Genomic DNA, 13,361 nt, shown 5'->3' with positions numbered 1-13,361 from the left:
ATTTGAATTATTTCTAAGTTATAGTCAGTGAACTGTGACCGTCTTATCGACGTACACAGATTTAATATAGTTTAAATTATTAATAATCAAGAATGTAATTTTAATATTCCCAAATCAAATATTAATCATATTCTGTTCCGAAAAAATGTTCAAGGAATGCGTGTTTATATGACCATCTACTTTTATTTAATTCTCGTTTTCTTTGTTTTTAGTTTTTTAATAACATAATTTTTGGACAAATACAAATTGTTTTTCAGCCAACCAAACAACCAAACTTTGTTTTGTAACATAAATATTATTATAATTTCTAATTATGTGTGTGTGTACATATATTTTACATACGTGTTTAGACTATCAGATTAATATTTTATCAGAATAATGTAATATGATTTTAGACTACTGGTCATTTTTGCTCAAAGAATAGATAACAAAGTTTGTCTTTGATTATTATTACATATTTTGTTGAAACAAAATATTGCAGGATTTAGTGAAATAATAACACCAGGATATAATTTAATGTTTTATTACAATAAATATATTATAATACTATTATTAACCGTAATTATCAAAATTTAAATTACCAAATCCTAAATTACTAATAATATTTTTTGTAACAATTAACAAAAACATAAATAAAAAACAGATAGAGGTATTTTAACTTAATATTTTTTTTTATGTTGTTCAAAAAAATAAATAAATAAGTAGTAACATTAATCATTCACAAATCACAATACCCATCTTTTATTTATTTTTCACAAATACATATTTGTACTTATATGTATTAAATAATTATTGTAATTGTTATAATTAATAATTATTATAATAGGAACTATTGCTATATTATTATAATATTGTTTTGTTTAATGTTGGTTGTTATTCCTAAGTGCTTAATTTTTATTTTAACAAGATATTGTGAGTACACATTGCAACTCATACCTCTTACAATGTTTTTACATAATATTATTATCATTTTTAAAAATATGTCTAAACATGATTTCTTTATATATTTATTTTTTATTATTAGGTACTATGTGTATTACGTACCTCGAGCGGTAATAAGACAACTCCACGCATGTCTCAAACTCAAATAATTAAATATCACTTTTTTTAATTTTTTTTTTTTTTGTATGCTTCTGAATAATTTGATGATAAAAAAACTTCTTTCATTTGTTTTAATACTCATCAAGTAGAATCATAAATTGTTCAATATTCATTGGTTTAAAGATGAAAATATATTTACAAAGTCAAAAACCATTTAATTTGATCATTTGGTTTTGCTGCTGTATCGTATATTTAAATTATTATTATTGGATAAAAAAAGTTAGAGTAAAAAGGAAAAAAAAGTATTTTATTGAAACTTCAACGGAATAAATTAAGTTTAATGTTCATTAATTAATTAGAAATAATATTCATTAATTAAGATTTTAATTTTTGTCAATAAGTTTGTACAACAAAAATTCAACGATGAATATTTTTAAAACTCTGTTGTTATTGTAATTTATTATATCTATTAACTTCATTGATTTATTGTATCCTGTATATATTATTACCTATAAATATGTATTATATTGAACGTTGAAAAAACTATCTGTTTTTTTATCATATTATTATCTAGTTCGTCGTCGATTAATTATATCGCGCTCGGAATATTGTATACCTAACGTTAAAATAATAAGAACTTTTATAATACACAATACTCCCATTTATTATTATTAATGTTTCGTTTGTAATTATATGAGTTTTTAAGGAATATTATTATATAATAATAATTTGTTGTTGTTATTATTATTATTTTTTTTTTATTGTTAAAGATTATAATATATCAAAATTCATACATATTAATTTCCAATCTAGTCTATATAATATCATAACATAATTACAAAATATAAATTACATAAATGTATGTTTATTTATTTATATATTATATTATTATTAAAACATGTGAAGTTAGATGCGTTACCTTTAAGGTTACGATTGTGGTGTAAATATTTGAATTGTAAAATTACTATAAACAAACCAATAATATTGTAAAATAAAAATAATGACAATTGAAAAATCGCAGTGGACATCTTTTATTAGAAACTCTGAGTTGAACCTTACACCTCGAAGACTATAGTCTGTCTTTAAAAGTATATCACGCAGACTGTGCAACGTCTTAGTTATAAGTTTCAGATGCAGAACGTTTTAAAGATAAGGACATAATATTATTACCATGCCATAATAATAAAATAACATCTGCTGAATGAGCTTAATGTATTTTACGGGATGATATTACGTCATTATAGACGACATAAAAGTGTATTATATTTGAAAGTGTGCATTATAATGTGACCACGAAATTATATATATTTTTTTTTTTTATATTCCAACCAAACTTGTGAAACGATAGTCACCAAGCACTCTCACAATATCGGTTTAGTTAAAACACGATATTTTATTTTAATACCAACGAATAATGTTTTGAAAATATGACGTGTTCAAAACATATAACATACTGTTGTTTCGTTATAGGTAATAAAATAATAATACGAATGATATCGCAGAAATGCAATGCGCGATGAACTTACTTTCATTTCGATGTGCACAGTAGAAGTAGATTTCAGCGACCGAAAGTGCAGGGGGAAAAGTCGACTCATCAAATATTTAATACTCGTTGTACTGTGCGCAATTTATATACGCACGTGTATTATGAATTAAATATTAATGTATAAGATATAATATATATATATAATATACCTAACTATAATAATATAACACGTAGAGGTAAATGAATCGTCAAGAGGACTTCTCCTTGCCCGAGAAAAATAAAGGTATCGACGGGATTTCGACTTATTTTTATTGTAATAGCATAATTTATTGTACCTACATTATATACCTGTGTACAATAATGGGTATAATACTGTTATATGGATAGGTAGTAGGTACGTATATTATACTCACGCACGTACATAATAATATTCCGACTGAATGTCAAAAGAGCATTACACGAATTGTGCACTTGAACGTTTCCAATTTACGTGCACCGGCTATACCGGAGATTTTAAATCGTATACTTTATGTTACCCATGCGGTTACTATACGCTCTGCTGCGCGTTTCAGATTATTTAAAAATCAATGAGGCGGCTGGAGCGGCTCCACGATAAAGTATGGGTAGGTAGATAATTTAATACTAGATTATTACAACACAATAGTTATTTTGATGACATACCCACCTGCATGGCTGCATATCACTATTATAATATTTTGAACCTTACGGGAAATATTGCTTGTTACAATTTTCTGCGGCATAATATCGCATAGTGTAGTTGTACACCTAGTTTATTCGATTTTAAACTAAAATAATATTATTTTCGATCAATTGATTTCATGCAATGTTAGTCTAGTTGAAATGTTTATAGGGTATTAACGATTCGTTGTACAACAAAATCTTTGATTGTTTCTAAAAATGAATTTCTTAATGGTTATAATGTTTTTATTATTTATTTCTTCGAAGCATATTTTATAATTTTAAACCCAAAATAACATATTATCACTATTATTATACGTTTCGACTCAATACCTAGCAATGAGTTTGATGTTCAAAAAAAAAAAAACAATAAAAATAATAGCGGTAAGTAAATTGTAAATACCATTCATGTTGAAATACAGCTATTCAATCCCCTACACATTTTCACTTACGCTAACAACATAACTGTAACTTCTATATTGAGAGACAAAGCTTGTTCGTGTATTATTGTATTATTGTTATTAAACAATTTTAGTGTGAAATTCGACACAGTCATCACTCACCAACAGACTGCATTATGGGTAAATTACTTATTGTTAACTGCTGATTTTTATGTGATACAATTATACATGTAAATAACATGAAGGAATGCTTTTCCTTTTTATTTAACATCGAAAAACACATCTTTCTAAAAAGCTATAAGCCTATAACTATAAATGGCCATAACTCTAGAAAACTTCTAGAGAAAAAATCGAAAAGTTGTTTGGTTAACTTAACTACATTTTATAAAATTACATAAATCATAATATCTTATATTTAAAAAAAAATTCATATTCTTTCATTTCAAACAATTGAATACAGTATAACAAGAATATAATAGCAGTTATAGGTACAAATTCTTAAGGAAATTTATATTACGGAATTTTTGATGTTATTTCTGTTGTTCGTGTAAGATTTATATATTTTCCTCTATAGCTATAAAATATATTAGTTTTTACTTTTCTCCATAACATTTGACTAAAATAAATCCAATCATTTTATACAAAATGTTGTACATTTACACGACGTGTAGTTTATAACATGTTGTGTTGAATTTTGTTCTTGTCATTACTATGTATAATTTAAAAAGTTATAGATTCCGAGTGAAAAGGTACAAGGTAATACAATAAGACAATATTCTCCACCATAATATTTTGCCAGATTAAAAAACATAATAAATTCAATTTTGTTTCGCTGTAATTGTATGGTGCCTTCTTAAAAAATAATAATAACGCATTTTTTTAAATATTCTAATTAATTTAGAATATTGATGTTGCATATTGCAATAATTGCTTGGAATATGACTTCAATTTTTCACTTACAACGCATGATTTGATATAAAATATAGATTCGTACTGTGAATGTGAAATAATTTTATACATAGAGAAATACGGGCGTCGTCAGTTCCTGCTTTGGACGGATTTGACATCCACTTCTTAGAATTAATAACTATTATTCTGTAGTTTTCGTAGTAATAAATTAAACTTTTATGAGAGATATAATTTTATATTAAAATTGTATTAATTACACTTCCTGAAGTGCATGTATTTCAAAAGTGTCACTTAACATTTCTTGAATCACTCTCCAAACACCACCATTCTGACAATGACAATTATAGACCTAACGCCCAATTGATTTTGTCTAAAAAAAATAAATAGTCACAAAGTCATAGAAATACGTTATTTTAAACATAGACAAATAAATCAGAAAGATTTCTTTAAAAGGTCTCAAAGGAGTTACTACGAACATTTTTCGTTGATAAATGATAGTATATAAATGTATCAAAGGACATATTTATACATACTTCATATGCATGTCGGTATACAACTGTGGTTGAAGAGTTTCCTCTTAGTTACCAGTATCATAGGTATATGCGGTTATGGGAACAGTTTATAAGAACATTTTTTCAATCCGATATCTGCAAAATTTCAATAAATCTGAATTAAATTAATGTCAATAATAATTCTTTTTCGAGATGCAATTCCCTGGCACTCCTAACTACAAATGTCGGAGTCAAACTAAGGTCTTCAGTGCATAATGTTCTGTGCTCAAATTTAAATATATCTGTTGCGCTCTTAATGTTCTGCGAAGGATCTTTAGTGTGGGTGCCAGCAAAACGACCTTTCAACTAGTATCAAGAAATTTAGACAATGGACGGGTATATACTTAACTGTGATATTTTTGTTGCTTGTAAGACAATATAATATATGTTTCGTCATCCTCTTCAGGTGTTAACGTTAGATCTGTTCGTGTGACTAAATCTGAGTCTGTTCACTACATATTATTTTTTTCCACTTTAAACTCGTGTTCGGTCAGACGTACATGAATCGTTTTATTACCTTTATATCGTTTTTGAAGTATTTCCATTTTCAATCCATATCATAAGTTCCATAAACTAATGCGATATTTACCTGCGTTTCTGTGTACCTCCAATAGTTGTGAACTTGTGAATAAGATAGTATTGGACCATTGGTATTGTTCATTAAGTTTTGTGGGATACTTATACCTCATGTCTGTTTATGTCTGCTTACACTAGTATAATGCTATTATTTTATGTACACAAACTAACTGCCATGTCGATATAAGCCGAACATTAGTGCGGGTGGCAGCCGGTAGGTGATGACCACAGTACAATATTTAACGATAAATGTTTTAATATTATTTTTGAACACAATAATAAAATTAAACCTGGTAATGTGTTAACATTATATTTATATGTTTTCTCTTGGCATCTTTTAGTCACGTAAATGAAATTATTATATTATATCGTGTGCATCGGTGGCATGCGCGTTTCGCAGACCGACCGAAGTAAGGAGTGGGAAGGAGAATAAATAACGTGAAAAAGACGTGGTACATGGAAACAGAGAGGAAAACGAGTATCAAACGCCAGATTATAGAACCGCATAAATGCCAACAGTGTAAATATTATATTCGACTCTCAACTCATCGATGTGCACAGATATAAGTATCAGACCGACGCCTTTCACAGTAATATGTTGCCAAGGCATGCGTGTGTACGTATAAATAAATAAAAAAATATACAATAAATTATGTTACATGTGCATCGTATACAATAATATTATTATGTCTTCCTGAGTGTTCCAATATATAATAATAATAATAATATTATGACGTGCGCGCCGATGTAAATGTACACGAAAATCTGTATTTTACAGCTGCAGCAGTTTTATAGTAAAATGGTATACTATATATACGAGTCATCCTTTTTAAGGATATATTTTTATTCACCCGCTTGGTTTTATTTGAAATTTTCAGGCACTTATGATTGCTGTTCCGTGGAGTTCAGTCGGTTGCAGCAGCAGATACAGGTCACCGGACATATTTTTTCTGTCTCCATACTTCTTTCTATTCAATATGTATCACATAATATTAAATATTATTATGTTGTATAGACTTATAATAAACTGCATCAAAAATGTTATGAAAATTGTAAGGAAACCAGTAAACATTGTTAATTTTAATACAATATATTTGTTACTATGACTTTTTAAGCACATAATAGCAATTATCATAAGACAAGAGGATAATTTTACAAGAATATAGAATTTCATGTCTTTACAGATTAGATTTGTAATACTATAGGGGTCGCCAATTAATTTTTAAGGAGGTCCGTTTTGTAACTTAATAGACGATAGTATAGATCTACTTGACTTTTTTTATCGAAGAAATATACATTGGTTCAATATTTAAAACATAAAACTAAAAAGTATTTTAATTTTATAGGTATTTTAAATGCATTATTATTATTATTATTTTTATGAAGTATTCGAACATTTATTTCAAATACTTTTTCAAAGTATTTTACCCAAGTCTTGTGTTTTTCATATTTTATGTACCTATAAGCAATCGAAATATATAATTTTCAGCATTATAAATGAAATCGAAACACTAATAATCAATATTATCTACAGTCGCATTGTTATAAGACTATGTTTAACTATGCAAATACAATAGAATAAAAATAATTGCAAAGAATACAATCAAGACTAAAAAAAAAGAACTTTCTTTTTTAAGTGATTGATCATAATATTTACTTATCTATAACCTGGTAGATGTTTTTATTACTCGACCAACGCCTGTGTAAAAAATATATTTAGTTAAAACTGTTCTACTCGTATAACCGTTTGCGGTTCGATAGATTTGCCCACGACGACTTTCACGAAATTATCGTAAATTATTAATGCCGAGTAGGTACACGTGTATAATATATAGCACGCGATCGATCGACGTGATAGTATAACATGATAATATTTATTACACTCACTGGTGAGCTTCGATCCACCAACACAGCGCGCCGCCGTTTCCGTCCCGCTGTTGTTCACGTCGGTGCTCTTCTGCGACCTCCGGAAAAGTTTCGAACATCGGCGACTCGGTTCGTCGTTTTTAGGTCGTCGGCATTTGACGGTGGCGGCGGCCGTTTTGAAGCAATCCGACTTGAAAAGTTATCTTTATTATTATTATTATTATTATTATTATTATTATTATTATTATTATTATAATTAGCGTTTATTGTATTTTTTCATCTCCCACGCATATATTTTGTCTTGTCGACAAAACGACTTTGAAACTATAATAATATAATATGCGACAAGAGACGATGACGGGGAAGGATCAAGGAATAAAGGGGGAAGGGGTCGTAAAATATAATAAACAATATTTTACAAAATCGTTCACCGGATGGTCGTCCTCTTCGCCGTCGCCATCGTCATCCTCTTCGTCGTCAGTGTCTTCGTCGTCAGTGTCTTCGTCCGCTGAAAAACTGCACCGGCAGTCGCGGCGGCACGGGAGGTCCCGTATCGGGGTGCTGTGTAACATCGGTCGTAGTAAAGTTTCGTCGACGACTGCCTGCACTGAGGCCTCCACATCCCCCATAGACCGACTGCAGCCGGAAGCGCCATTATCTACAATCTCAGAAGATCCGGACGGATTTGCCACCCTGTTTCGGTCGTCGCATGCCACCACCGCCGCCACCGCCTCTTCCGGATGCTGCAGCAGGTTGGACACTGACAGATCGACCGCGAACGACGATAAAGTTTTTGCCAGTTCCGCCGAATTCATCGCGTTTTTTTCGACAGCACACCTCAGTTGTCTTTACGCCGGAAATGTGTGGTAAAACGTAAAAAAAAAAAAACAGTTATGAAATTATAAACGACAATATTATTATAATATACTGGGTGATCTATTTAACGTAAGACCCTCGTTATTTCAGAAATATTTAAGCATACGAAAACATTTATTCTATATGATTATCACAAGTTGTTACGAAACAAGATTTTTAATAAAATAATATTTCCACCGTTTTTTGAGTAAATTACTCTACTGAATGTCAACATATATATTTTTGATCTCATACTTCGAAGCAGACTATTATTCAAATTTCAAAGTATTTCCTGTGTACGAAATTTCAAATTTCGGACAAGAAGTTTATTGATTATGAGTTACCTATGACCTAATGAGCACGAGTATTTAAAGTATTGATGACTAGAGTTGAAAACTTGTACCTAGTGAACTAACATTTAGTGGTGTATCCTTGTACTACTCCACTCGGCTCATCTAAACTTCAAATACTTATAATTCATACACTATACGTCCAACATTGTTCATGCATCAAATTACATTGCTTGGAATAAGGAATTAAATAGTATGTATTCGTAAAAAAAATTTAAATAAATATACAGTTAAGATATATTTATTCCATAGAAAAATTTTATTTTCTGATGTCTTAAAATAATCTAAAATTATATTTTCCCAAATGTTAAAAGTTTTTGAAATTATAAGTGTCTTACGCTAAATGGACCACCCAGTTTATTATGCTCTAGAGTCTAGATATATTAGATAAAATATAGACCGGGAAGAGTAAAGCAAGCAGACTAATTCAGTTTCAACACGTTTAATGGGTTATGAAGATGTTTGTTGTGGATTTGTGAATTAATAATTAGTTACAGTCAGTTTTATTTGACGTAAGAATAATTTCTTAATTCATTTTTTATAAATTTATTTTCTAAGTTTAGCTATCATATTCTATGTGGAACGACAAATATATATTTTATATATTATGTATTGTATAAACTAATTATATCTATTATTTGTAATTTGTCGTTTTAAAATTATTTTACCTAATACCTAGTTTAATCAATTTTTTTTTTTTCTATAATTCATAGTTTCATTGAAATTTATTTTACTTTTTGTTCGTAAGAGTCAAAACATTTTATAATGTAATTTGTATTAAATAAGAATTTAAAGAACTGAAGAATAGCTGCCAAATAATATTCACATTGTCATAACGAATAGCAGTTCACTAGGTAGTCATCTGTACATCGTAAATGTATTTTTAATTAAGTCTATAATGTAATTGTTTTTATTCCAAAAAAATAAAGTCTCATTTATTAATAAGTAGAGGTATATCATAATACGGGAAAACTACTAACTCGGCTTTAGACACTAATCCGTCGATCCACTTTTGACGTTCTTCCGATTTTTTCCTCGCGTAATCCAATTTCTCAGACAGCCTTTGTACTATGCCCTTGTAATAGCACTCGGTCCTTTTCATTTTTTCTATCGTCGATTTGAGGTAAATTTCCCTCTACGCACGCATTATCACAAGCCAAGTAGAAAACGAGATATTAGCTATTTATATGTTTTATACGTGGAAAAAAATAATATACTACATTGTATTATACGTTCCGAAAATGTTCTATCCTACCGTTATGTGTTTCTGATCCGATCGCTGTCCTTCTATCATATACTCGATAAATCCCTTTAATCGGCACTCTAATTCCTTGACGTATTCTTCGTAAAATTTCAATTGTGATTCACATTTTTCGTGGAAATCGTTTTGTCGTTTACTATAAAATAATATAACAATGATTATACATTGTTATAATTTTACAATTTATATTTTTCGTTTTTATTTATTGAAAATAAAAACCATTTTAAATTCAAAATTATTAAGTTATCTTAAAATAAACGATTTGTCGCCAAAAAAATATTCACTTTCCATTGTCTTCATTTGTTATATTACGACACTCATCTTCATTATCTTCCATTTTTTTCTTTTCATTACATTTCATTGTAATCGTTTCAGTACAACAACTCGAAGATACGTCAATAATTCCTTTCGTCTATTTTATTTTTCACAGTTATTCAAGGTAATAATGAATAATATTTTGTTGATATCAACTAAATATCCTATTATACTAGTTAATATACAGGGTTCCCAGTGAAAATATACCCATTAGCCATAAAGAGCGACTTGCCGCCAGGACTAAAACCAGTTTTTTCCTTACTTATGAAAAAACGATTAAAAATCATGAAATTAATAAAAATAAAATGTTGAAACGTCAACATTTTCACAATAATAAGCTCTTCAAGATAAATATTTTCAATCGTTTCAAAAATAAAAATTAAAAATTAACTTTTTTACTTTTTTACCAATAAAATAAATGTTTATTTAATTAAAAAATAAAAATATATGTAGTCCTTGTCTCTTTATTCTGAGTCTAATAAAAAAACAGATTTATGTTATAATTATTATTCTAGGAGATTTCGTAATGGGTTAATTCTCGAGGAACACTCTGTATAATAGTCTTGAACTATATTTAAAATTTCCGAAGGTCAGTATTTAAATATATTCATAATCAAAGAAAAAATGGGGCTCAACATGCTTGGAAATCATCCTCTATAATAATACCATGATACTCGTAATATTAAATTCATATAATCTTCCACAAACACACAATTTAATATGAAAATATGATTTTTAAGTTAACTTAAAATTTCCAAAAACAAGATTTTGAATAACTGCATTATGGAGGAAAAATGGTGTGAAGAGCTTGGTGAATCACTCTGCATAATCTTTTACCTATCTTCAAATTGTAGTGTCTTTTATATTATACTAAATAATATATTTTTTTATTCTAATAATTGGTATGAATGTTGTATTTTCATAGCTTTTACTATACGAAGTAATAATAAATAATAATCAATTGATTTTGTGTCGTACTTTACTTTGGACATTGTGGTTTATTTCACTAACGTTATCGCAATTTGATATAATTTGTTGACCGTTATTGTGTTTGGCATCCAATTCATATTTTTTAAGTATGTTTTCGATTAATTTCCTCATACATTCTATGTCCATAACATCTAGCAAACACCATTTTACAAAAAAGTAAAAACATTAAACAATATTGACATTTATTTGTATTATTTCATATTTATACCTATTTCGTTGTGATTTTTACAAACCAACTCGTCGATTGTATGTTTTAAATTGCGAGCAGACTTCAATAAACTGGCATAATCGAATTTTTTTTCCATGTTAATATTGAAAACTGTGTTAAATTTTGTTTTAATTTAAAAAAAATTTAGAGAAACTGTTTAAAACAATTTTGTTTGAAGACAATAAAAAAATCAATTTGGAATTTAAAAACGAATAAAATTTACTTTAATGTCTACTAATTAATAAATTAACATAATATTATTATTAATCTCCATGGAGCCTGCTCTAGAGAAAAAAAATCATATACTGTGAAATATAATATATGAGGTTGCAGGCAATCTATGTTTATTTTATAATTTTTTTACACGTGTTGCCGTCACCAGATACGGCATGCAATTTCGTTTTATCTTTCTTTCCACTCCGATCGCGTTGTTTCTAATAAATTGTTTTCCAGGTCGAATTAATTACAGAGTTTACATTTTACATAAGAAGTTTATTGTTATTTATTTTTACTCTGCGGGTATACCGTTTAGAGTGTTTAAAATTAAATGTTCACTCTTCGAGCTGAGGATGTATTAACATAACGCTGCTAATGCTTTCTGTTATTTTGAAATTACGTTAGAATATTCATAGAGATTAATTTCCTAATATATACTATAAATAGCTTTGAACCAGATAGTTAATACATTATACGATCCGCATAAGCGTGCGTAATATTATGTATCATAATATCTTATACGCTGTGTATACCCACAGCTCCGCTGGTACCTATCGGATTTACGTTAAATTTCAATAAAACGTTCACAAATCTTTTTAATTACGATTTCCATTTAAATTTGTTTGGCACAGAACTGAATATTTATTCAGCTTAGAGTAACAAACGTTTTCCATACACAGTTTAAGCTCGCAAACCCCAGCTGTAGCTGTAGTAGATATGATATACTATTGTCGTCTCGGAACCCTCTCAATTAATATTTCGCATCACTAACATTGAGTTTTTCGAATAAACACGTCATATTCAAAATTATCCAAGTCGTGTACTATGCTATCGGATTTTGAGTTTTGGTTTTTAAACCTTTCTACCTATACTCATAGGCAGTTAATGCTTGTTACACGCGCCAATGATCACGAGTATTGAGGGTAATCATAATGTATAAGCTTATATGTCAGCGGGCAGTATAATAAGGACGCGAGCATCCAAATAAATAGTCCTATATAATTGTTACCTACCTACGCCTTCGAGCCAGAAAAACTTTCGTATCCAAACATTTTCCGTCATTGCTTTGGTTTTACCAAAACCGATTTATTATTAAGCTAGCACCATATCATTGCATTATGTCTAATAGCACGAGTCGTAGGATGCTGCTAGGAGTTTAATGGATTATATAGGTAGTATTTGATCCGACGACGGAAACGGTAATGCCTGTTTCGTTCCAGGTGCACTACTATTCTAGAAAGCACGCGAACGGTCGCAGGTATTAGCAAACGGACGCCACTCACATAGTCACATTCACATAATAATGCTACCACGGTAATACTAATGCGTTCAAGAATAGGGTCCAATCCCGGTCGATTTGCAGCACACATTCCACGTACACAATTATTGCGGTGTGGTCGCAGGCCGAGCCGTATTACAATATAATATTATATAATATAGAACACATTACAGCAGCGCGATAAAAGATCAATCTTCAATAATAAACCGCTTCGTCCGAGGTGTTTGCGTTTCACAGATATTAGACACATTATGTTTGAAATAATATATCGCTAAGCAAACAAGCTGATGTTTCGCGGAAATACGGTAGAACATTACTTGTAATATTATTATTTTCTCCTCCGTGACGGACCCGACTT

General features: G+C 29.2%; 1 protein-coding gene across 1 annotated transcript; it reads right to left on the bottom strand.

The window, feature by feature from the left end:
- Positions 1-6,545: 6,545 nt before the first annotated feature.
- Positions 6,546-11,605, bottom strand: LOC111038965. The gene is made up of 8 exons (XM_022322243.1): positions 11,509-11,605; positions 11,289-11,431; positions 10,280-10,407; positions 9,990-10,131; positions 9,715-9,869; positions 7,961-8,375; positions 7,551-7,719; positions 6,546-6,631 (listed from the first exon to the last, which is right to left on the bottom strand). Exons 1-8 carry the CDS (start codon positions 11,603-11,605, stop codon positions 6,546-6,548), a joined length of 1,335 nt encoding a protein of 444 aa, XP_022177935.1.
- Between the last annotated feature and the right edge of the window lie 1,756 nt (positions 11,606-13,361).

Source organism: Myzus persicae, unplaced genomic scaffold (genome assembly GCF_001856785.1).
Source record: "Myzus persicae strain clone G006 unplaced genomic scaffold, MPER_G0061.0, whole genome shotgun sequence".
Classification (NCBI taxonomy): domain Eukaryota; kingdom Metazoa; phylum Arthropoda; class Insecta; order Hemiptera; family Aphididae; genus Myzus; species Myzus persicae.
This window is presented reverse-complemented; position numbering and strand designations above follow the sequence as displayed.